The 27,358-nt window shown below is 37.0% G+C and overlaps 1 protein-coding gene across 1 annotated transcript in view; it reads right to left on the bottom strand.

Annotated features, from left to right (window-relative positions):
- LOC115246199 overlaps window positions 1–27,358 on the bottom strand; it is a 128,659-nt gene that overhangs the window by 59,382 nt on the left and 41,919 nt on the right. Inside the window, exons 2-12 of the mRNA XM_029824866.1 lie at window positions 18,397–18,562; window positions 17,657–17,921; window positions 15,951–16,240; window positions 12,798–13,047; window positions 11,129–12,063; window positions 10,711–10,848; window positions 9,431–9,816; window positions 8,683–8,921; window positions 7,369–7,410; window positions 6,858–7,332; window positions 6,226–6,682 (exon numbers count right to left, since the gene is read on the bottom strand). Of these exons, the coding sequence (XP_029680726.1) occupies window positions 6,226–6,682; window positions 6,858–7,332; window positions 7,369–7,410; window positions 8,683–8,921; window positions 9,431–9,816; window positions 10,711–10,848; window positions 11,129–12,063; window positions 12,798–13,047; window positions 15,951–16,240; window positions 17,657–17,921; window positions 18,397–18,562 (3,643 nt within the window). The remainder of the gene's footprint in view (window positions 1–6,225; window positions 6,683–6,857; window positions 7,333–7,368; window positions 7,411–8,682; window positions 8,922–9,430; window positions 9,817–10,710; window positions 10,849–11,128; window positions 12,064–12,797; window positions 13,048–15,950; window positions 16,241–17,656; window positions 17,922–18,396; window positions 18,563–27,358) is intronic.

The following is a 27,358-nucleotide window of genomic DNA, read 5'->3' as shown; positions in this document are numbered from 1 at the left end:
ACGCGATTTCGTCCTTTGTATTTCGCTTCGGAAAACGCGCGATGGTGAGAAACGAACGGTAAGAGATGCCCGAGCGTTCATGGGAGGATATTAATGATTTTCATCCTGAAGGCTGGTAAACCCTAGCCCTCCGTTCCGGACTCCAATGACGGTGGCGGTGTTTTCGATGCGCAGTAATTACGAGATCGCAATTAATTCGACCGCTCTCCGCGGTTGGAACATTCGAGAGTTGGTTTCGCTCCATTGTATGTCGAGGTACGAAAGAAACGCGCGCCTGTGCACCGTTGCTTGAGCCTAATTGCGCTCGCGGGGTAGATGATGGTGGAATAATGACGTTTTGTCCGCGTTTTCGCACTTTTGAAATTCCTCGCTCATCGTTCGGACGATTCGCTGCGAGATAAAAGGTTTGACGAATCAGAATTTCGCACAGTTGTGCCGCATTCGTTCACCGTTACGAAAGTTGCATGCACGTGGTAATCTCTCTCGAGAATGCTAACGTGAACGATCTATAAGTTGCGACAAAAAAAAAAAACCAAGACAGATTTCTATTCTATTTAAATATAATTCCATGTGCTATGTAAGGAAATACATTGTAAGTAGAATTCTGTGTGTTCCGGATTCTGTTGCAAATTTTAAATAAGCAAAAGTGAATTTTATTATGTGTAAATTGAACGTTTGTCTCGTTACATTTTAACGATTGTCAAAACTAGGCTCGTAAAATCTCTAATAATAACGTAAAAGAGAATAAGTGCGCAAATTAGTTTTAATTTTATGCAGAAAATCAAAAAAATATCAGTAATGCATTAATTGGTTCTAGAAGAGAAGACTAGATATATTTTTGTATCGGTCTTTTATAAAAATCTTTAGTTAAATGATCTTATTATGAGATAAATTGTGTGTGTGTGTGTGATACATTTATTATTATTCTAAAAAAGATTAACAAATTACAGATATTACAAACTCAGATATATAAAAAGATAGTTCCCTGCAAAAACAACTAAAATAAAATATTAACTATTAAAATTATTTAAACAATAGAATTTTAATTAATTAAATAGATAAAATAATAATTAATTTTAAAAAGTTATAATTAATTTTAATAGACATTTCCAAGGCATATCGACACAAACAACGGCATCTGTCAGTATTAATGCAAAGTACGTTGACCACGCATAATTATGCTCTTCGCATAGAGCGAAAAAGTCAGAAGATAAAGCGCGTTTGTCCGATTCAACGGAGATACGAAATATGTTAAAACTTGACACTCGCGATATCTTCTGATGATGTGTAGTATTGCAGACGAAACCGGTTGTTGTCATCGCAGACGTAATGCGACCATGTAATCCGTACTTCCGTACTTGAAACACAACTCCCGAGCTAACAAATTGTTTTCGTTGAAATATCGTTACTATCGATTATCAATGAACAAACCACGAAAGAGTTAAAAAATATCGCAAATACCGATAATTAAAAAACCTTTTATTTCTCTCTTGAAGTTAATATTTGTTGCATTCGAGTCACAAAAGAGAAATAATTAATTTTAGTTCCAAGTCATTAAATTTTGCAATTACTTTTTTCTTAGAGAAGTTAGCGTGTAATTATTGCAACGATTATGCGAAAGATTTTCGATTAATATTACGAGATAGATATTAATAAAATGATAAGAAACATTTTTTTCTCTCTTTTCTCTCTTTTAAATAATATTTACGAATTTAATGCTCGCCTTTGCAGTGACTGCGAAAATGTCTCGCTGAGACGCAATGTTAAATGCGCCGAATCGCATGTAGTTGATTAATCAAAAGATCGCGTTACAAATATCAAATTGACGAGTTGAAATCGCACTTTTCGTTTGACTTTGACACGAAGCACGCGGTATGCGCTTTCAAGTGTATCAAGTATAATGCCGTCCCAATTACATGCGTGAATGGACACGTGCGATTGCGAAATCGATACTCGTTCAGAATCAGCGGTATGGACCAAAGAAAATTAGCGGCAATAGGATGTAGGGATGCGGGCAATGAAGTTCCAAATATAACGTGAATGGCGATATTGAAGAGCGCGAGCGCAATCCATCATTTCAAGCACTTTTAATACGACAGTTTGCAATTTGCGTTTCATATATGTATAACATTTCGCGTAGATTGCATAGCCATATATTCAAAAAGTGGAACAATGTATTTTATAGCCGCACGAATCCAGCTTTATTTGCTTTGAAAAAATCAATTAAAGTTGATCAATTGATTTCTTCTTTTTTTTTTTTTTTTAACAATCATGCTTCGGAGATCACTTTTTCCAGTGATAAAATCTCGGTCAATATTTTATATATTCGTGTCCCCAAAAGTAATTTAACTTGAGTATCTCGTATGAAATAAATTTTGCTGAATTGTTGGCTCTGTCACTAGAATATTCGCAATTTCTTTAGATAAATTTCGAAGGAACGATATGTTATCTTACGAAGAGAAGATGCGGAGACGTAATCGTAAATTTGCGAAATATGCGGGCATTACGATTATCCGGGGAGCGTTAATTCCCGGTGAACAATTACACGGTAATTCTCATCTCTAATCGGAATCGGCGGTCGATGCCTCGAGATTCGACCGACCACCTGTCGCGCAAATTACGAGCCTTGCAAGATTAATACTTCGAGCATGTTGTGGACGACATCAATATATGGCGCGGGCTTTGTGACCGAGGAGTCATCGTCTTCTTCGCCTACGTACGAGATTTTCGTAGGTGTCGTTTTTGGAATTCACCAGAGAGGCAAATAAGATTTACTCGACTGTAAGATACTGCTGCCGTTTCATCGTGATTAATGGTGAATTTAGCAAATAGCGGGAGTGCAAAAAGGCAATAAATACAGAAAATTCTTTCAAACTTCTATTATTGCCGAATTAAAAAGAAATCAACATTTTATTTATAATTATAATGAATAGAAAATAGTTGAAAAGAAACCTCGAAAGAAATATGCAAAGTATCTCTGATGTTTTTTTAATATGTCTTATAAATTATAAAAAAAGTGAATAAATTTTATTAGGAGTTTTAATCGCGCCTTTTGCGAAATCCTTCATTATCTATGACTCGTGAAATCGTTTGGTTGGTACTTGTCTTTTCATTAAGAGAATTCTCTGAAAGCGACTAAGAAAGATGGAAGACGAGTGAAAACGACTAAGGGATGTTCCCGAGGCGGATTCGATAAAGAGAAAGGTAGCATGATACATTGAGCGGTGACACTTTTATGGCGTAGCGAAATGTGTTATCTTTCACGCGATAGATAATACTCCATAAATATTTAATAAATGTCAGTTATACCGCGTATTGATGTGGAGATTTGATGACATAGATAAAGATCGATATCTTTCCTTGCCGACAATGTAGTTCATACGATTTATGGTTGCTACTTTTATTAGAGAATATTTATGGTGAGTACTACGATTTATAGTACGTACCATAGCTATTATAGAGTTGATAAATAACAATAGTAATCTAAATATATTACTATTTATCAAAATGAACAATCTGTCGCGCGAATTGCGATATCAATCGCGAACTATTAATATTTTCTAATATATTATGTGACATGTTAAATGTGTGAATAATGTTAAATATACATGTGTATATATATATATAATAGTATAAAATAATATATAATAGTAAAAAATGTTTTACAAAATTGGCTTGGATATAATGAAGTATCTGAAGCTCTGTTATTTTTTCTAGAATCATTTAACCCCTCGATAAAGACTAAAAGTCATATGTCAAGGCTTTAGCCATTCCAGCTCGATTGATTTGCGAGATATTCCTTGAAAGTTCTCGCGGAACTGACACACATCGTCTCGCGATTCTTTACGGATCTCCAACGCAACTTCCACACTAACAAACTCAAGGGCGCGCGATTTCCGCAACGCTACAGCAGGAAGCTCTGCGGAGAGGTTGGCGGATCAAAAGTTTTCACCTCTCACGGTTAAAAATAAGAAGGGAGTTATGCGTCGCGAAACTTTGCGCTTACCGGATTAAGTATCGAGTTCAGAAACGTCGGAAACTCGGCGCGCATAATGTCGAGTTTGGAAGTTTCATGCTGCGCGAACCGACCGACCGGACACGAGAATTCTGCGAAAGACGATCAATGTAGGAATTTACGTTCTATCTCGTAGCAAAATTGAATGTTCGCGAATCTAAATTTTAAATTACACAGAATTGCAAATTTTCAAGAAGAATTAATATATCTAATTCCTTATATTTGATTAGTTTCAATTTTATGCAAAATTTTCGAAAGACTAAAAATAAATATATGCTTCGTGTTGCGCATTGTTTTTGACAGTTGATCGAGAATCGCGGTCGTTTCTTCTGTCACCTTATGTTGCGGGCGGAGGCACGAATCACACGTGGGCTGTGCGTGGGTGAGTTTACACGCATGCTTAACCGGTTCGTTGAACGTGCGATTACGTCGCATTACACGCGTGCGTTTCCAAAAGCAAACAAAGAAAGATCCTCGTGAGATTTATTATGAATGCGACATTTTTATTGCGACGATTGAGAAACTACAGTGTTGCACCATTATAGCAGATATTCACTGCCAAATGTCAGGCAGATGATTAGGTAAGATCCGAGAAATGACTCTGTCTTACAACGCGACAAAAAATCTTTCTTTCTTTAAAAAATCTTTTCAACGTACAAAGAGAATTACGTCGTGGGGAAATTGCACATAAATCAATTAGTCTTTCCGAGTCAACACGGCATTCGCATTCATGGTCGAAATCGGAAATTGACAGACAATGCCAGCCGCGGCAAGTTTCAAGGATGTACACCAGGATCTATCGCGTATTTGCACGAATGAGCGAACCTGGCTAACAGGATGATGCAAAACACGACGATGGCAATAGCGCGAGAATTAACGTGAACACGCGAATGCGATGCATTCAGGAGACAATCAAACATCTCAACTCCCGTGCATCGATGTATTTATACTGCACGTCACGGACATGCGATCACGCTATTAGTAGAACCGTTACGTTTCAATTCGGCTTTCATCATTTGATCGAGTGATTAGCGAGTGGAAAATGACTCCTGTCAAGAAAGAAAATGCTTTCGGGTTATCGCTAAAATTACAATTATACGTCGAAAGGACGCCAGGAAGGCGCGACACATCTTCGTGACAGTTTAATTGAAAGCTTTGCACGTGTCGTTTATGAAAGCGCACGTGTTTTTACAACAAACGCAGCCTCGCGCAGAGCTGTCATCCCTGAGTGTCCTTTATCACGTAATTATAAAGTCATAATATAACGTCAAATATATTAATATAGCGTCAGCTGCGATGTTTTGCAACACTGCTTCTTTAGATCTTTCTGAATAATCTCTCTCCTTCAATAATTTTTCTTAATTATGTTACGATAGGTTCGCGTAAAAATTTGTAAACGAATGTATCTACGAATTCAATATTGAATATATCTTTGTGTTATTCGCAAATGTTTGCCGATGCCGATGAGAAATTCACTACTAAAAAAAATATTATTCTACGCGAGTACATATGTATTTAACCATTTCCATTTCTTCATATCAAAATCTTATTTTACGAAAATCTTTTTATGACATATCAAGTCTGATATGTTATTTAATCTAACATTTATAACACTCTGCTTTTTTTATTGTGAAAGATTATTTTTAAAAAAGTAATTAAATAATCAATACGTTCATTAAGAACAAATCTGCAGTTGCATTTTTAATACCACGTCGCATATCTAATAAATGTTATAACGTACAGTACGTTATAACATCGATTTCAAGTAGCTTGCTAATAAATGCGTGCGATCGCGTAACATTCGCATCTAAGGCTTAAATCTAATCCCAAGGATGTGCTGGCAAGGATAAGCCGACTCCCGGCACGACTCGCGTATGCAGAGCACGTATAATGGAATACCCGACGGGATTTCGATCCAGGAGAGCCAATTACCAGTGCAATCGACCTCGCGCGCAGCATGGTAACCCGGCAACCCAATAAACTTCACCGCAAGATTTAAACGAACGCGGCCGCGTACTAATATTTAAGGCGAATCAATTCGCCGACCACTTGCCTCGAAATTGCCTCCGTCGTTTCGTTCGATCAAGCAACGTGGTTGTCACGATTCACCGGTATATTTCTACAACCTTCTCTCTCGTTCTCTATCCGCGGACATGTCGATGGGCAATATGTGAGAAATATGCGAGAAATATACTGTCGCAAATACTCACCCGTCCGCCGTGTTGTGCGCCAGGAAGGACTTTGGCAGCGACAAGGATCGTTGATGAGGATCCAGGATGATGTCATCCGTGAGCGAATCCTCGCCCCGAGTCGGCGCGCTACCGGGCCTGGACAGCGTACCGTCCTTCGGTGGCTCTATCAGCGTCTTCAGCGAACCGATCACGGCATCCTCCATCGGCGTGGATGCACCGGAGCTCTTCGCGTTCCGCGGGCTCTTCGTCACCGTGCGATCCGACGTGGTGATCCAGATATCGCTGCTCGAGGACGACGAGGTATTCGTGGACGAGGAGGCGATCGGGCCACTACTCGGCGATCTGCTGACAACGTTCATTCCTTGGATAGGCGACACTCTCCTGTCCTTGTTCTCGGCGCCCTCGAAAGATCCCGGGAAATCGGGCTTCCGGTACACTCGATGGTGCATCTGACCCCTCTTCTCCACTCCGGAACCTATTATTGATGAGATAAATTGTTTATTAAACGTTAAAATAAAAATAAACACTGTTTTATTAAATAAAAAATAAAATGTTTATTGATTTATAAGAAAAATTATATTTTCGCAGAAATTATTTAATTCAATGTAATCTCTCTTTTTTTTTTATAATTAGACATATTTGTTACAAACCATTGCCATTAATTCCCTCCAGCGGTGACCATCTATTAGTCTGCTTGAGCATGCTCTTGGATCTCTCTTGATACTTGGAGTTGCCCTGTTGGTTGCTTCTGCTTTTTCTCAAATTGTCTCTTTCGCGGAGCTCCCGATCATCCATCCGCTCCAGGGAAGCCGGCGACGAGCTGGCGCTACCTCGATGACTACCGGTGTCGGTGGAGAGCCTTTGATGTGACGGATAGCTCTGCGATAGCTTCATGAAGACCGGCGGTGGCGCCTGATTTGGCGAATATAGAGTTTCTCTTTGGGAGCAGTGAGGCCAGAAATCACACGTGCTGCTGTTGCAGCGTAGTTTCGTGTCTGGACTGAAGTCTTGATTGACAGACGGTGCGCTCGTATTCGGCGTTGTGGCGCCTCTCTGCAGTGTTCGCGGTCGCCGGGATTGTTGTTGTTGTTGTTGTTGTTGCTGCTGTTGTTGTTGTTGCGACTGCTGTGGCTGTTGCTGCGGCTGCGAAGAGTTAAATACTTTCGACGATTGATGTTGTTGTTGCTGCTGCTGCTGCTGCTGCTTGGAAGATATAATGTAGACGTCGTAGGTGTTGGAAGTTTCTACAACCTTCTCTCTCGTTCTCTATCCGCGGACATGTCGATGGGCAATATGTGAGAAATATGCGAGAAATATACTGTCGCAAATACTCACCCGTCCGCCGTGTTGTGCGCCAGGAAGGACTTTGGCAGCGACAAGGATCGTTGATGAGGATCCAGGATGATGTCATCCGTGAGCGAATCCTCGCCCCGAGTCGGCGCGCTACCGGGCCTGGACAGCGTACCGTCCTTCGGTGGCTCTATCAGCGTCTTCAGCGAACCGATCACGGCATCCTCCATCGGCGTGGATGCACCGGAGCTCTTCGCGTTCCGCGGGCTCTTTGTCACCGTGCGATCCGACGTGGTGATCCAGATATCGCTGCTCGAGGACGACGAGGTATTCGTGGACGTGGAGGCGATCGGGCCACTGCTCGGCGATCTGCTGACAACGTTCATTCCTTGGATAGGCGACACTCTCCTGTCCTTGTTCTCGGCGCCCTCGAAAGATCCCGGGAAATCGGGCTTCCGGTACACTCGATGGTGCATCTGACCCCTCTTCTCCACTCCGGAACCTATTATTGATGAGATAAATTGTTTATTAAACGTTAAAATAAAAATAAACACTGTTTTATTAAATAAAAAATAAAATGTTTATTGATTTATAAGAAAAATTATATTTTCGCAGAAATTATTTAATTCAATGTAATCTCTCTTTTTTTTTTATAATTAGACATATTTGTTACAAACCATTGCCATTAATTCCCTCCAGCGGTGACCATCTATTAGTCTGCTTGAGCATGCTCTTGGATCTCTCTTGATACTTGGAGTTGCCCTGTTGGTTGCTTCTGCTTTTTCTCAAATTGTCTCTTTCGCGGAGCTCCCGATCATCCATCCGCTCCAGGGAAGCCGGCGACGAGCTGGCGCTACCTCGATGACTACCGGTGTCGGTGGAGAGCCTTTGATGTGACGGATAGCTCTGCGATAGCTTCATGAAGACCGGCGGTGGCGCCTGATTTGGCGAATATAGAGTTTCTCTTTGGGAGCAGTGAGGCCAGAAATCACACGTGCTGCTGTTGCAGCGTAGTTTACTGAAGTCACTGAAGTCTTGATTGACAGACGGTGCGCTCGTATTCGGCGTTGTGGCGCCTCTCTGCAGTGTTCGCGGTCGCCGGGATTGTTGTTGTTGTTGTTGTTGCTGTTGTTGTTGTTGTTGCGACTGCTGTGGCTGTTGCTGCGGCTGCGGAGAGTTGAATACTTTCGACGATTGATGTTGTTGCTGCTGCTGCTGCTGCTGCTTGGAAGATATAATGTAGACGTCGTAGGTGTTGGAAGTGCCTCGCCTTTGCTCTTGATTCTCGTCGCGACGTTCGTAGCGGCTCGACAAGCTGCTTCTTGGCACGACGCGACTTCGCGTGCCGTATAGATATTCGGTTACTACTTCCGGCTCGCGAAGAAGGTTTTCGTTTATGGTGTCATCGGTAGACTGAGCCTTTCCTAGAGAATATGGAAAAAGTAATCGAGTACGAGACTGAGATTAAAGGATTTGATTCATTTTGATTTGATATCGTGTTTTTCGCAAAAATATTTTTCTTAGTTCAATTTTTTATTTGCATTAAATTTTATATAACAAATATTTGATATATTCTATTTTTAAATATTATATTGGTTTTTATATTGGTCGTTTTAAAAAGAGAGAATATGTAATTCTTTAGATTTTACAAGACTTTTTTTGTTTTTATAAAGCTTTGTATTTTATATACAGAATTTTGTTTGAAATAAAAATATGTAGATGATAGATAGATGAGAAAATAAACATAAAATTGATATTACCAAAGACAAGGAATAAATCATCATTGATGTTTTCTGAACACGATCATTATTCTTTCATGAAAGCAGCTTTATAAAATATGCTTACGAACATCATGCACAGCATTATAAAACATTCGATACACGTGTGCAGCATCGAAAGTTAATATGTAGAATATTTGAGAGGCGGTACTCACTATTCTGAAGAACATGGCGCTTAGGCCTCTCGTTTACTCGATCATTCACGATCTTCACGACGACTCTGTGAGGCTCGTTTGATTCTCGAGAATGATCCCTCTGCGGTCCAGCCGTTCCCGGTGACCTTTTCTCGGGCAATTGGAGACTCCTGGATCTTCTGACTCGGGATTGATGAGAATCAGGTGACATCTGATTGGTCCTGGCACTCTGATGCTGTCGCGAAGCATTACTGCGTCTGAAGGGATTAGGCGTGGGTGACCGTCCTTGTCGCTCCTCACTGCTGGACGAGGAAGAAGACGACAAAGAGGATGAATTGAACATCTGTTTTCCTGACTCGGAGGATCCTGGCGATCTTCTCAGTCCCTGTTGACTTCTGTGGATTCTCCTGGATATAACACTGCATTTTATTTTCGAATAACATCGCGAAAGATTTTCGCTGTGTAATTTTAAATAACAAATTGTAATATTAAATTAATATTTTTTCTGCTCTTTTATAATATATGTATACAATAATAATTTTTAAAAAATAATCAAAATTAAAAAATATGTGAAAATAATTGTTTGTTATGTGAATAAAAAAAATTCTCTTAATAAGATTTTTGATAAGATGTTTACTATTTTTTTCTGTTAAAATTCTACTTCCGGATTTCATCAGTTTTTATATGCCTACCCTTGCCTGTTGGGCGAAATTCGTTCGCCGTTGGCGCGAATTGACTCTGTGGATGAATTCAATGCAAGAACTGATGACGACACCAGACTGAGATTTAAGGATGAGCTGGGGTTTTCGTCTTCGTCACCATCCTCATATCTAGTATTGAAAAATCAATATTTTTTCGGTGGATGTTTTTAGATTTCTCTCAATTTTAATAAAAATTTGTTAATATTTAGATATATCGATTCACAGGTATATATTTTATTGATTAATAAAAATAAATGTTGTGTGTGTTTTAATTCTGTAATACAAGATTATTCTACCAAATATTTTTAATCCAGACAAAGCGCGGTCATTTTTAATAATTTTTAATCATTAATTTTTAATATTTGACCGACAAAATCATTATAACAAATTGTAATATTAAATTAATATTTTTTCTGCTCTTTTATAATATATGTATACAATAATAATTTTTAAAAAATAATCAAAATTAAAAAATATGTGAAAATAATTGTTTGTTATGTGAATAAAAAAAATTCTCTTAATAAGATTTTTGATAAGATGTTTACTATTTTTTTCTGTTAAAATTCTACTTCCGGATTTCATCAGTTTTTATATGCCTACCCTTGCCTGTTGGGCGAAATTCGTTCGCCGTTGGCGCGAATTGACTCTGTGGATGAATTCAATGCAAGAACTGATGACGACACCAGACTGAGATTTAAGGATGAGCTGGGGTTTTCGTCTTCGTCACCATCCTCATATCTAGTATTGAAAAATCAATATTTTTTCGGTGGATGTTTTTAGATTTCTCTCAATTTTAATAAAAATTTGTTAATATTTAGATATATCGATTCACAGGTATATATTTTATTGATTAATAAAAATAAATGTTGTGTGTGTTTTAATTCTGTAATACAAGATTATTCTACCAAATATTTTTAATCCAGACAAAGCGCGGTCATTTTTAATAATTTTTAATCATTAATTTTTAATATTTGACCGACAAAATCATTATAATTGCAATTAAAACTTTTACACATACCCTTCAACGGAAGAATCCGTATTCTCTGCTAAGCTGGGCATGATGGACTTGGTGACACAGCTGTCGAGACTCCTGAAACCCATCGATGACGACGACGAACTGGATGATTCGAGATATCTCTGCGCAAACTGCGACCTTCTGGAGGACGATTGATCTTCCAAAGATTTGGCCTGTGCCATACGATATTTTTGCTGCTGCTGCTGTTGCTGTTGCTGCTGGCTGGCGTTCTGTCTCTTCGACCTGGACGCCGCCGAACCGAAATTTTTCCTAGATCCGGACGGTAGGGAACTCCAGTTCACTTGGTGAGGCGGCGGGGACGGAGGCGGACTGATGATGTCGCTGTCGACGATGGCGTTCGATCGCGGCAAAAAGGGCGCCTTGCTGCCGTAATTACTGCGCCCGCCGGAGGAGTGCCTGGAGGAGGACGATTTTCTGCCGGTGACGGCATCTTGAAAAGCCGGCGGCGGCGATATAATCGGCGTGATCGATGGTGGCGAGAATGATTCCGGGATGCTGTGCGGCGACGTGCAGGTGCTGGTCGTGATGGAGTCGAAATCCTGGCTGTGCAGTGCGAGGAAGTCTGGTCTTTGCGAATCTAATCCTCTGGCAAAGTCCTGCGGGCACTTGCCTGGTTCGCTGTTGCAGTGATAGTCCGCTAGCTTGACCGCCGCGCGTCGTGACAACGGTAGAGTGCCAGTAGTAGCGGTCACCAGGTTGCTTTCGTAGTTCGCACGACGATTCTCGTCGAGAGACCGCTGTTGTACCTGCACCCAGCCTGAACGGCCCAGGTAAACGCCATCGACCTCGCGATCGCACCATCGCACGGGTGACAGCTCGCGGCTGCAATCACCGCTGATGAACAGCTCGCCAGAGGTGCCACTATTACCCGAGAGGAAAGAGTTCGTGGCTTCACGTCGGCGAGAACTGGAGGATACCTGTATAGGCAAGCATTCTCATCGCTAATGGACTTTCTAAATGTTATTTTAATTTCCATTTTTTCACGTCACATTTATTTATTTATTTAATTACGTTAATATATTTGAACAACGCAACAATAGAATTTGACTCTAGTAAAAAAATAACATTCTAATCTATATTAGAAAATTGATCCGGAAAAATAATATTATTTATAATTTCTCTCAACATCTTTTTTATATATATTTCAACAATTAACAGTTCTATATTTATTATGCTATTATAGCGTTATGTCACCTAAGTTTAAATAACGTGACAATTATGGTAGAGTCAGTTCAATTTAAAAGAAATGACATTTTTTTAAATTCGTATTAAAAGATTAAACAGAGAAAGCGAGTGAGAATATACGACACTATTATTTCCCATTATCCTTTTTGTAACAATTAGAATACCAAATAATTATGGGATAAATCATATAAAGTCATTTTCGTAAATATTAATTATCGCTAATCGTGATTTAAGCGTTTTATTAATCTCTTTTTTTCGAGCGGGGTAAAGACAAAAAATATCAGCTAAAGTTTAAAACTAACTTTTAATATTAATTATGCGCCGCAACTTTAATTAATATTAAGTACGATGATCAATTATGTTATTATCTTCTTGAATTCCCGAGCATAAGTTCGATCTTTATCTTAGATTTCTCAAATAGACTGACAGAGACGCCAATTTACGTCTAATATAAGATTCTGCTTACCTGGCCATGACTGTCTTGTCGATGTTGCTTAAGGCTTGACACCGACGTGGTCGACGTGGATGTATCGTGACGTTTCAAGGATGGTATCGAGCTACCACGGTTGTAGGATCCCCGTGTGTTCCCGCCGGATTTGCCTCTGCTGCCTGCTGTCTGACTCTTGTTGCTGCCGACGCTGTACGAGGAGCCTTGAGAGCCGACTTCCCAAGGGTCCGCTGCGTTGCAAAGATGGAGGATCGACACGTTCGGGCCCCTGCAACCAAAGTTTACCTCCCTTCGAATCCGGAATTCAAGGTGCCAAGAATATAATACAATTATAATATAATCATTTTATCGACACACATAACTACGCTTATTCTTGAAATAAAGTTTCACAGCTGATTAGCATGTGGCGTAAGGGCAAAATTCATTGGATATAAATTTGAATTTTATTCCATATGTGTGTGTGTGTGTGTGTGTATATATGTGTGTTTAATAATAAATAAATATACATCATTAGCATGTGGCGTAAGGGCAAAATTCATTGGATATAAATTTGAATTTTATTCCATATGTGTGTGTGTGTGTGTGTGTGTGTGTATATGTGTGTTTAATAATAAATAAATATACATATATTCGAAGAATTTAGAATATGTATGACGTTATAGTATGTATGCCTCATTTTATTATCTTTCTTTAGAGATGGCACACACGATTCTTTTTCTTATGATATGTAATTTATTGCAATTTTTGTCTAATTTTTGTTTAATTTTAATTTTAAATTTTTATATATGAAATTTCTTAATTTTATAAATTTTATAAAATTTTATAATTCTTAGCATTCATATAATTTACGTTTTATTACTAAGATCGATGGAGTTGTAATAATACGAGAGTTCCTTCGCACGGCTGCATGAACTCGTATCCTGTTTTTGTACTTCTTTGATTTGTTATCATCAAATCTAGAATTTCGCTTTACTTCGTTGCAAAAGGAAATCGACTCGCGATGCACTTTTAGTATCTCCGGGGATTTTACGCGACAGTCGGCACAGGAAGTCTCTCGCCTCCGTCGACGTTTTGAAGTAAGATAGATGCGCTCGTTTTTGCTTATATACACGCCTCCTCACTCACTTCTTCCCCGCGCGGCATCTTCATTCGTTTCTCTCTTCCATTCGACGATATCTGTATCATACCTGACGGCCGGCGATGAATATTTATAAAGCAAGATTGTATGTACATCAAGAAATATACGAGAGAGAAAAAAGAGAGATGCAGAAAGAGGAAGAGAGAGCGAAGCTGCATTTAGATTGCATTGCGTACATTCATGCATCATTCGGCTAAAAACTAAAAAGCCACGGTGAATGGTCGGATATCCAAACATTTTCCTCGGATGAGATCTTTTCGCAAACAAAAATGTTTATTTTCCTACTCTTCTCTTTTGTTTCTGTCGCTCTCTTCCCTCGTATGCTTCTTGTCGTACGGTAAAAGTTCCATCATGGATCACCATCACGTGAAAATATTACATTTCACGCTGTACGAGGGAATGAAATTTTTTTCCACAGAAATATTAAGATTAATAAGAAAGACATTTGCGATTGTGGAGGTCGCCGTATAAAATTCTCTATAAGACGAATCCGGGAAATAATTGGTAGACTGAATATGATTGATCTTTTTGTCACACACTCTGGCTAAAGTTCGTCGTTCAAAAGATTCACCGTCGTTCGCGATTAATGCGCGATCAAAGAAATCTGAGAGTAGATGAGAGGAGAACGTTCGCGAAATTGAAATTCTCTGAAGGAGAATTCGAGCCGCGTCTCAAAGTCTCGCTAATACTGCCATATTTAGATGCTATTTTGATCTGCCGGATAAATTTGAAATTAGCTGCTCGACAGCACTTTGAGAGCTTTTAGTCGACAGAATCATTAAACAAGAGCAATTTTATGAGAATTTAAACTTATAATTCAATGGGATATGTTGAAAAAAATTATTAATGAAAAATACAGAATTTTTCATTGAATTTATATGAAAGGTGTAAGGTTCGGCATAGTTTATTAAACCGTTAATTAATTTGGGCTAAATGTCCATATGATGAAACTAGGTGACAAAGTATTTCGGGTATATTATTCGCTGCGAATAACCTTTAATCGATATGGCTGACGAAACGCGCCAAACAGATCGGGCGGTCGCTATCGCGAATGAGACGAGAATATCTGTCCTCGATTAATCATATTTACCTCTTAATCGACATTGCTTCTTTACTCGTGGTGTTTTAAATAGAATCGTTCTTTAAATAGAACGATCTGTCAGTCCAAATAGGGGATGGGATGACCACCGTCTTTGTTAATCCACAGGCTGCAGATTTATACCTCTCACTTGCTCTCACTTTTATATCTATCTATTATATTTTTCATCCGTTAAAACTGACTTGCACGCGATTGCAATTTCGTTAAATTTATGTGCGAGTAAATGATAAACGTAGACAAATATTTTTTTAGATGAAATGAGCTTCTTTTATCGTATAATTAAAATTTTCTTTTTTTATAGTGTAGACACGTTTTCGAGGATCTCTAGTTATCCTCGCAAATCAATGGGCAGGCAATCGACCTTGAGAATAAGGGATTCAGCGTTTGCCCAATGAATTTTAAATTCCTTCCTGTAAACAGATTATATTTGACGAGCAATCCGAGTGCACAAAGCACGAGAAGAGAATGGTCCTCGCGGTAGTCCGTTGGGCCTCATGAAATTTACATCGTATGTAAACATTGCTAGCGTCTAAACAGAATCTAGAAGGAAAAGGGAAACTCAAACACACAGAATGACGATGGAGCGAATATTTTCCCTCCGTTCTGATACGACATGGACGCTAATCCCACGAAATCATATTTTGTCTTGAATGTCTTTTTCAGCGACACAAGTGGAGACACTACACTGTTCTAACATACACGATTTTACTAGTCGACAATAATCATTCGACGAAATTTTCCCAAATGCACATAAACGCACACATTCGATTTTTCTAAGTTCTCTGATCTTATATTTTTCAATACTGCAAAAGCAATTACTAAAAGCACTGCGCGATAGCCAATAATCGTGAAATTTGTAGATTCACAGAACATAATGAGACAACTCCGGTCGCAGCAAGGTTGAACGAAAAACAAATTAAACACACGACATTACCTGTCGATACGCGAGATAGAATTGGCGATCTCGCTTGTATCTGTGGCCGGATTGACTCTTCGCGGTGGCAGAGCGGGAGGCACGGTTTGACCGGGAGCCTGACTCGAGGACGAGGTCGAAACGGGCCCTCCAACGCCCACGTTACCCCCACGTATCCCATCCTCCGAATGCTGCCTCGAGGACTGCGAGTTCTGTGACAGCCAGCGGCGTCCGGTGCTTCGCGTCACCACCGTGGGTCCGCCAGGCCCGGGCTGATGACCTACCACGTTTCCACTGTCCAGCGACGTACTCTGTAACCGAAAAAATCCAAGGCCATTCTTCGTGGGCACGCGAGAGAAAATCTGTGTAGGACGTAACATGTTAACAAATTATTCAGGCAAGAGACTGAGAGGTATTATATTTCCCGTATACAGAATTCGTTGAAATAAATGATATTTTAAATTTCCGCGATTTTATCGATAACGCTTCGATTTCAATCATCGAGACATTTTCTGAAAAAGGTATCAAAACGCAAATTTCTGAAATATAATCGTATTACGTCACGACGGTATCAAAGTTTCTTTTTTCTTTCTGCCCGCTTTTGGATTCCTTTATTAATCGCGACTTCGTTAGCGGCTGCCATTATCGCCAGCCACGACCGTTATGAAATTGTGTCAATCGCTAAAGGAGGCCCGCGTTAAGGTACCATTATCGTTACATCGGACCGCGGATTAAACTCGTGTGGCCGTATAAATGCTTCAGCGACTGTTTCTACTTCCAAATACGGTCGAAGCATGTACGAGCGACTGGCAGACTGGCGCAACTCCGCCGTGTGTCGATGAAAGTATTTTTATCCTCGTCCTGTGACCAAGAAGAGAACTCGTCCGGCGGTTGATCTGTCGATGAGCCGCAAGTCCCGTCTAATGTGCGTGTCATTTTATTGACTTTTATTACTCCGCGCGAGCCAACATCCTATTGACGCACCGTCCGATTTTAGAACAGCTGTCTGTCAATTTACTTACAATGTCACAATCGATCGAACATTTCAAATAATAAAAAATTGACTTTAAAAAAATATAAAAAAATGTTTTTAAAAACCGGAAATTTTAATCGTTCTGTTGTAACTGCGCTAGTATAAAGCCAGGTTAAGAGGTTAAAATAACATTGCGAAATACTGACGAAAAAATTGATTGCTGCGCCAATGTTTTTTGTTCGTTGCAATTACATGTTTGATCAGCAGATTCAATCACTTTTTTTTTTCACGATTTTAGTTGTATGTAAGAATTAATAACATTGCGAAATACTGACGAAAAAATTGATTGCTGCGCCAATGTTTTTTGTTCGTTGCAATTACATGTTTGATCAGCAGATTCAATCACTTTTTTTTTTTCACGATTTTAGTTGTATGTAAGAATCGTGTTGCAGAAAAATATCGTGCATCGGGAAGCTACAAAAAGCAGACATTCTATTTGGAGATATGTCATCTGTTGTCAATCGACAAGTACACATATAACAAAATTTATAATAAAATTTTAATTCATAAAAGGCCTAGGAATTTGTCTCTTTGGATGTATCTAGTCTACTGCTTTTATCAACATCTTGTTCCCGACGAACCAAAAGAAAATACGACGATTCTTATTATAACACAATTAAATATCGACAATAAGCAGCAACGTCGATTAATAAAATAAATTAATTAAAAATTCAATCGGATTTCGAATACATACATTCACGTGATTCTTTCTGGACGTAACGGACGAGTCCTGCGAAGATCCTCTTGCGTAATGTCGAGCAAAGACCTCGGCGAGCCTGGATCTTCCCGAGCTCGTCGCATTCGACTTGGATTTATTTGGCGGCGAGCCATCGGCGACGCCCGCTAAATTCGGATTGCTGCTCTTGCGCTCCGGAAACACTAAGTGCTCGATGTTCGGCGTGTATCCAGGATCGCTCCTGACGATATCCTGGAGCGTCACGCGGCTGGGACCGCCGTTACTGCAATAATCCACACATAGTGCCAAGTTTCGTCAATTGATCTTAGTAATCAATGACAAAATACTAACTACTTGAAAGGAATATAAATGTCCATTTATAGAAAATTCGATTTTCGATCAATATTTTTTAATTAATTTCAATAAATTATTCCGTCCGGATGAATTTTAACCATTAAATAATATATTTCGTCCCTCATAAAATTGCGCCGTCGCGTCGCGCAGTCTTTTAAATATAGCCATTAATTTTTTGCTCAGAAGATGAATCCTTAAAACAAAAATTTTTGTTTCATTAAGATTATTTTACTACTACTTTAATATAGTTAATTAACTTTTACTTATTAACTTAATTAACTTTACTTATTAACTTACTTATTAACTTAATTATCTATTACTTATGTGAAAATGATATATCTAAATTATTTTTCCGTTTACTGATTGATGCAAATTTTTGACAAGTTTGCAAACTATGAACTGACCTGGGTCCGAAACCATGCGACTGTCTTTGTCCGCGTCTCTTCCCGCTGCCACGGCCAGGCTTGATGTTCGTCGCCTCGGCCAATTGCAGCAAACGATTACGATGCTGCCGTAACAGCGGGTCTTCCCGACGATTCATTCTATCCTGTGCACCTGGAATCCTGCATTCTGGAATCATTCAGAAAAAACAAAAAGTGAATTCTCATTAAAAAATTATTTGTTCTTGCTGTCTTTGATCTTTATACGACGCAGTTATATTTTTCGCACACTTCACATGAACGATGATACTTTTACTACTGTTATTTTGAATATTTCCTAGAATAGAGTAAAATATTCTTTCAAAGTTTAATATAATAATAGAAAAAGATATAATAAAGCTTCGTAAAAATTTACTGAAAGATTTAAAAAGAATTAATGTTTGTAGAACTTTTATCGGCGCGGTAAACGCGTAACATTTGCAAAAGAATAAATTAATCCAAATATTTATAACAACTTTTACATTAGTAATGTAAAAATATGTCTTGCTTACAAGCTATTATAAAATTCATAAGAATGTAAAATAGCGCTTTTAATAGTTCTTTTCGCGAGAATCGTTTGAGATCAGAGGAAAAATGTATGCTACGGACATACTATATTTGCGCCGCTTTTCTCACTCATTTTCTCTTTTATCTCGTTTGATGCAAAGAAAATAGAGAGAAAGTAGATATATGAAAGGGGGATGAGAAAAATGATGTCCTTCTCTGGCGCAGAAACATCAGTCTGCTAGCTATTGTTTCAGCACACCGGGTCGCCTTTAAAATGAGATAGTCTCTTATCGTGTACTTAAAACGTTATATTACATATTTTTCTGGAAAAACAATTTTCAACAGTTTTCGCGTGTAGGTAACATTAAATATGATTGAAATTTGCGTATCTTTACGCTCGACATTCCATAAAAAAATCTTTTAATTGAAGATGAGAAGAGCGAAAAACGTAGAAAAAACATTATTTTTAAAGTTCCATTAAAATCATGCATTTTTGCTTTTGACGTTTTGAAGAAGCAAAAACACACACTCCAGTTTAATTTAATTGTAATCCTCAGAATTTTTCTTGAAAAGATTACACACATATATTTGATTATACGCGATTATTCCATTTGACTTAATCCTCGCATATAATAGCTTTATTATGATAAATGGCAATCCAGTATAACAGATGCCGTAAATACCCATCATCGAAGATGATGAAACCAATGAGCATTCTTGTCTTCTCGCATGATAATCGGCATGTATTTTCTTTATAATATCGCGCTTGATAGTGGCACTAATCATCGCTATTACAATATTAGCTATCGAGGAAAGTTCGGTGATGCTGTTGCAAATAGTTGGTCGCACAAGCAATGTGTATCGAAAAGTTTGACATGTATCAAAAACTATAAAATTAACCAGTGAGAATATTTCATATGAATAGTTCGAACATCTGTTAAATATTTTAACTCCTATTGCATCATTCGACGTTTTCGACACGTAATCAAAAATCGAACGAATATTAAGATTTTAAAAAGAAAATTGTGATGGATATACAGAATGTTCCAAGATTTTCTTTCAATCAAAGATACTTGCAAGTAAGACAAGATTGCATCTTGAAATTCATCAATTTTCATCGCAGTTTGCGCTCGAGCGAACGTATCATCCACAGCCGACAATTTTTTCACCGAATCGAGCTCGCCGACTTGATGCTGACGCGCCTTAAGCGACCATTTTACTTCCCATTACAAATCGTTTTCCGATTCCATTAAGAGTCACCGCTCTCTTTTGCAGTTCTTGGATATGTTGACACGTAATCTGTATTTCAGTTCAGTTGGGCTCAATGAAAACCTCGTTTCCCGCCTCTTCAGACAGGAACCTCTTCCGCGAACCCATCGGCGACAACTCCATTTACTGAAATTTAACAACGATTTTTTCTGTCCGAACTCCGTTTCGTCGCAAAACGCCAGGATAAGAGTAGAGTCGAAGATTTTAAAAGCCGATCGGACATTATGCGAAAAAGATTCGGCATATGTAACTTTTTTTTGTTTTTTTTAGATAGATTAAACGTTCTAAAAAACTACAATTTTTTTCGCCTGATGTATTTTGAGAATGCGTTAAATAAGATATTTCCCTTTAGAAAGGTACAACATAAGACACAAAGGAGAGAAAACGTAATTTTTGAAAATCGGAGATCATGTTGGTGTGTCGTTAATTTTGTTTTGCAGATTCTGTTCGAGGAATCGCGGTGATTCGAGATGTAATTTGTTGCCCATAAAAGTATCGTTCGTTTAGAGTTATCGTCGCCGGCGGCAGGTAGGAAAGAAAAAAGACGCAGAAAACACGGAAGCGGCGCCAAATCAAAGAGCAAGTCGCGCACAGTTGCTCGTCGCCGGGGGATGATCGGATTTGCGTGCATTTAGACAACGAATTGCGAGACGTGCCATGGTAACCCGTTCCATAAATTGCGAGTTCTGATTGGGATTTACGAGTGGAGGGCGCAAGCATGCGCGCACGTTGCGGTCCTCTTTAATACGAGAACCACGAAGTGCACCATAAGTTCTCCAATCGAAATTTATGGCTGGGTACCACGCGAAAGAAAACAAGAAAAATGAGGGAATGAATCTCGTTAGCAGAAGAGGATTCTATTGCGGATTTGTATGCTTTGAGCAAATATGTGAATATTCCGATATTTTTAATTTTTTCTATACTAATATATTTTATATACAATTTACCAATATAAAAAAAATTTTGTATTTATATAAATATTATATAAATTTTATATTATATTTATATTACATATAATACACATAGGATTAATCCTAGACAAATTCTTAGAGCTGTATGATACTTTCTTATAAATATGTTGCAATTAAAAACTGTTAAGGATATATGGATTTTCATGAAATAATCTTTGATAACAGATAATGAAATATCTTTGTCTTTTGGAATAATCACAAACAGATTTTACTTTGATGGAACTTTAACGAAATCTTGAATTTGCAAATCTATATTTGTAAATCAATTATTTATAAATTCGGCATTATTGCGCGGGACTTTATTCAAGCTGAAATGAAATAGAACGATAGGAATCATTTTGAATATTCCTAGTCCGTGTAATACTAACAATGAAAAGGCAGAAATTGCAACACACAGAAGAGAAGCTTAATACGTGATGAGATTTGGGGAAACGAAACTGCTGATATAATACAGACAACACCCTGTAGCTTGAATTTTATCATCTAGAGTTGTGTCCCAGCATCGAATAGAGTCACGTACTGCGATAACATGAGTCCAGATTTGCCGGAAATATGTTCCAGGATCATTGCCAACTTGTGTGAAATAATGTGAATCGTTGACAAAAAGATTATAGTAAAAGAAAAGGAAAATTTATGAGCAATTTATTATATGAATGTTGCGCTATCACCACTATTAATTATTATAATAAAACTACAATTAGAATTAAAATAAAAAATAGTAAAATAAATAAATAAAAATTAAAATACTATAAAAAACTATAAGAGGTACAGATTATATAATGTAAAACAAAATGTAAATAAAGAAATATATACATTATATGAAAAAACATAAATCTATATTTGAAATAAAAATATTAAATTCGAGCTTAAGAAAACCAAAGTTTTAATCTCCTCTTTTAATTTTTCTAAATATGCAATTGATAAAATAGAATACACCGAATAAAATCTTATATCCGTCTGCGCGTAAGAATCGAGACGATTCTTTGGTATAGCAGGATATCTCTCTGCAGGCGTTGCAATAAGTCGCGATGAGTTAAAGAAGACTCGCCATAGCTCCGCGTGTATGTAATTTTATAAAAAATATTGTAGGATCTAAATTTTTGTTATTACAAACGACAACCAATGTTTCCATATTATTTTAATATTATTTGATAATATTATATTATTGGATTTCTCCCTAATCTCCATATATATATTATATAAATTTCGGAACTTTAATCTATGACCCTAAAGCTGGTATAGAAAATCAACAAACCGAAAGCAGGACACGTTAATTAAAAATAAACAATCAGCCAAACCTAGTAAACGGATTAATGTTGTCCAGTTATACAGTAAGAACTTAAATAAATCTTAATAGAAATCGTAAATATAATAAGCGACGCGCGTTTAAATATTTTCTCGTATTCTATTAAATATATAGATAGTTTGCTTAATAAAAAATTTATTTAAATAATACCTATTAATTAATAAGCCGCTGTATGCAAAAAAAAACTCATCATTACATAAAAATTTATCATGTTTTCTTCACAAGTTCGATCAGATGGAATAAACCAATTCGACGTGCAACGTAAAGATAATACACACACAATTTACGACGACCGATAGAATATCAATGAAATGGCGAATGCATATTCTTGGATTAATTTAAACTAAACATTATGATAATGGCAGACGCAATTCCGCGGAATTGAACAAAGGAATAAGCGTTTTATTTTTTATATAAATATTTGTTTACATTTCTTTCGAAGAATTCTAAGAGATGTAGAATTCTTGCAACACGCTTCCAAATATTTTAAATAAAATTGTTTCTATTTTGCAATTTTTTGTGGAAGACCACGATTAGTGCAACAAATGAAAGTTTTTGGATGCATTCTCATGATAATATTTAAGCGACAATTTGCAAAAATGCAATGCATATTACATACAACTACACGCAAAATTCTGAGGACTACCATACATATAGATTGACAAATACAATGACAGCAACGTTAAGTCAGAACGTAACTATCTATATTTAGAGAGAAAGAAAAAAAGAGAAAAAAAAAGGAAAAGAATGACAAGTAAGAACATGATGAATCACATAAAAGCTCTTCAAGCTCGGCTAACATCAAATTACGTCGGATTTTTAGTACTTTTGAAAAGCTTTTTTTAAGAACTGACGTTGTTCTCCTTGATGGCAGAAATTCGAAGCTATTAACAGTGTTATTTAACATAATAAATTATTTATCCAATCTTAATTTTAAATCTATCTTCTTTTTAAATAAATTAATTGTAGATTTCTGATTCAAAAAAGATGGCAGATCGAGAAAATAATAAAGATTAGTCCCCCCTTTTTATTATAAAAATTAGTCGATTTATCACTGAAGCTAAGTGACATTTCATGCATATATTACTACCCTTGAAAATAAAAAAGATTAGAAGAAAGAGACCACTGTCTCTTTACAGAATAACGAAGTAAGACTGAAAGTAACATGTCAATCGCAATGGGAATAGGAAGTGACAACTTCGATTTGAATGCGTCAGAGATGTGTATACGAACTCGTGAAACGAATCCGCAGTTTCTGGAGAGTTCGACGGTTTAGTTAAAATGATACGGTGGCTGTGTGCAATCCTAACTAGTTTCGAGAATAAGCTCGATAAGGATGGCTGCGTCTCGTCTCTTTTAATTCAAACTAATGTATTTAACGAACCATAACGTTTACTGTTAATGCATCCAAAATGATAATATATTAATAGAAATAATAGCAAACGAACGATACGCTTGACTTATGAAACGATATTATCGCCGTTATTATATACCTCCGTTATTGCAATAATAATATATTGCAATACGTTACTATTTATAAATCGTGTTGATACAAGCTTATAAAGGATTTATCGAATAAATGTAGATAACAGACGCAGTTGAATATGGCCATAATTGAAGAGATTATTTACAATCTTACTTAAATCTATCTTTTTTGAAAAAATAAAAATTATGAGTTACAGAGTTGTGGAAACATTATATTGACTTATAAAAACACAATTTCTTTCAGGTATTTAAAAATAATTTTTTAAATTCTTTAACAAACACTGAAAAGATCTCTTATATCAAGAACATCACTGACAGTTATAAAGATACAGTGATATTAATACTTATCAGTTTGTCGAAAATTAAGGAGACTGCCTATCAGTAGGCTGTAATAAATTAATCATCGTGTTATATTTCTAGAAAATGCAAACTTTCTCCGCTTTTTTACGCGATGCATTAACGCAAATTTCACGTAAATATACACACAGAAAAATATTATTCTATTGCTAAGTAAAATGATTACTCAGTTTACCTTACTTCTTTTAAGTAACAGTTATCTTTAACAAAGAATATTTTCTTAATAATAGTCTTAAAATAGACTTGTCACAAATTTTAGAAATACTCATTATCATGTACTCAAAAAAAGTAAATATTTTCTTTTGAAGAATATTATAAAATTTTATCGAAGAAAAGTCAGATATGGTTAATTTAATGTAAGAAAATTTATTAGATCAGAAAAATTTAATGTATTTCTTTCAATTATATAATTTAATATTCTTGATTGAAATATTAAATTTATTAGGATTCAGAATATATTTTGAATAAATTTGATGCTTATGATGAACTTATGATAGATTTGCGGAGATATGTGAACTTATGAAATACTTGAAACAAGTAATATTTGCTTGTATATAGTACGTATTTTTCTGTGTATATATCATTCTATCTGCATAATTTATGATAAATAATAACCAAAAGTGTGAGCGCGCGAAACGCATATCTGAAGATCGCAGATACCTCTTAGTTAGTCGTGCATCTTCCTAAAAGTACGCGTAAGTTTACCGTGCAGTCTTCGCATAAGATATCAGTTTCTCGCAGGTGTTGTCGAAAACTCCTTTCTTGGTAAACTAACTCGCGGTATTTCCCAAAGTTCGTCCGTAAGATAGCGCGTCCTCTATTACAAGAGAGTGTTTAATAGTATTCGTCTCGTGCTCAGTTATAAATTGCTCTCTCTCTCTCTCTCTCTCCCTCTTTCTCTCTCTCTCTCTCTCTTTTGTATTGATCGCGACCGCATCGCGCAAACATGTTTCAATTCGTACGCACTGATTGCTCGAACAAAAGCATTTCTCTAAAGAACATCAATTTGATTACAAGGTATCGGCACTGATTTAAATAATTGAGTGATTATTTATCTAATTTTTCCGTTTGATTGAATAAGTCCGATAGATCCAGATTCTAGTTATTAACGTAATATTAATTAGTATCTAGCAACAGAAAGAATACTGCACACTTTGTTGCAAATTCCGTCTGACGAGCTCGCGTGACAACTGAAGTCCTGCAATAAGAAAGCATGATCGAAACTATGCTTCTTGTGAGTTAGATCTTTTGAGCACGCTAAGAATGCTTCTGGAAGATAACCACAAAGTTATTAATCATTTTTATCAACAATTTTGCGATTCTTATCTCCAGATCAAAAGATATACGAAGATTTTATTTCATATGTTATATAAAAAGTATTTTTACAGTTATTGCAATTAATAATATGCAATAATTATAAATAGAAATAGATATAATTAATTATAAATTTTGTAATATGTGTGTGTATTACATAATACATTATTTAAATCCTATTTCTAGAAATAATTTATTATTATCATATTACTTAAACTTTTAATTAATCGCGCACGCGATGCAAAGAAAGTTGCAAATTGATTCCGCAAATGAAATACACGCGATTTCTTTTTGGATGAAGAAAAGTAACGCACTCGAGAATGGTTTTTCGTGAAAACTTTTAATAAAAATTTTTAGCAGGCGATATCCTCTCTTACTTTTTTTCCAAAACAATTTACTAGACACAAATGCACCGCAACATTAATTGCGCTCATAAATTATAGAAAAAAGTATTAATATTATATTTAAATTTTCGTTTCTTTAAGTAAAACACGATAAAATGAGCGAAATTTACGATTAAACGATCTATGCGAGCAGCAATGTCCTTATCTATTGCGCGGAAAGGCAAATTCGATTCGCATGAGCAAACAGGCGTGTACACGCAAAATACCCGAGCGTTATGTAATAGTATCATTATTTCGATATAAACGAGCATGCACGAGAAACGCAAACAAAAAGTAATGACGCGCTCGAATTTATCGGAGTGACGCATAAACGACTGTTGCAGTGCGCGGGCTTTTATTCGCCCTCAATGGGCGAAAAGTGTCCTTATCAAACGCGTGTCAACAGCATGTTCCACGTGAAATCCGCATGCTCGCGTGAATCCCGCAACTTTGTCGTAACGTACATAGTTCGTAAAAACGTTTCCGTAGTTGAAAGGCGACGTGGTAAGATGAAAATTATTGGCTGCATTAATTATAACTCAATATATGATATTATTCCGGTAATTTTATGAAAAATTTATATCATAGATATGTCTTGCGTCTTTTTTTACACAGACGGTTATCCGTTCTTTGTACGGAACATTTCCAGGAACGGCCGCAAAAAAAAAAAACGAGGAATAGGAAAATGTACATTTTTGTACTGAAACGGTAACTTTCCACTTGTTTTCTCCGCATAATCTCGTTCCTTTCATTTTCGCGGAAAATAAACGGGATTGACGGACAAAATGTGAACGCTGCCGTACGCACATTGTTGCAGCTCAACGTAAATAAAAAACAATTCGTAACTGTAATGAGATTGGCCACCATCGCCCACCACATTGCCTGTACATATATATAAGCGTCGCAGCAATGCGTTTCTACATAGAAGCTCTCTCATAGAACCTCACCGCGACGAAATACTATTAGCCTGATTGGAAGTACCAGCTAAAAATATTTGCCGGCATGCGCGCGTGATGATCAAACAAGCCCCTTCGTTAACAACGTATTATGGTCGCAGAAACCGTTAAACAGAAACAGAATACTTCAAGCTGCAGAAATTAAATCTCATTCCACAAATAAGCGCGCCAGTAAAAATTTATGAAGTGGATTACTATAGATAGCGATGCTGAATATTTCACATGACCGAACGTCCGCTGTGTGACACGATTACTTTTTCGTATTTCAAATTAACTATTACATTTTTCATTACGGAATTATTGTATATGATTCATATATAATAACGCATCAAATTATATAAAATGTATACAATATATCTAAAATATTTTTATAATTTATTTGGAGATGTATCATTTTTA

The sequence above is a fragment of the Formica exsecta genome, unplaced genomic scaffold, assembly GCF_003651465.1.
Source record: "Formica exsecta isolate Colony F162 unplaced genomic scaffold, ASM365146v1 scaffold140, whole genome shotgun sequence".
NCBI lineage: Eukaryota > Metazoa > Arthropoda > Insecta > Hymenoptera > Formicidae > Formica > Formica exsecta.
The sequence above is the reverse complement of the archived record's forward strand: the minus strand, read 5'-3'. Positions and strand labels throughout refer to the sequence as shown.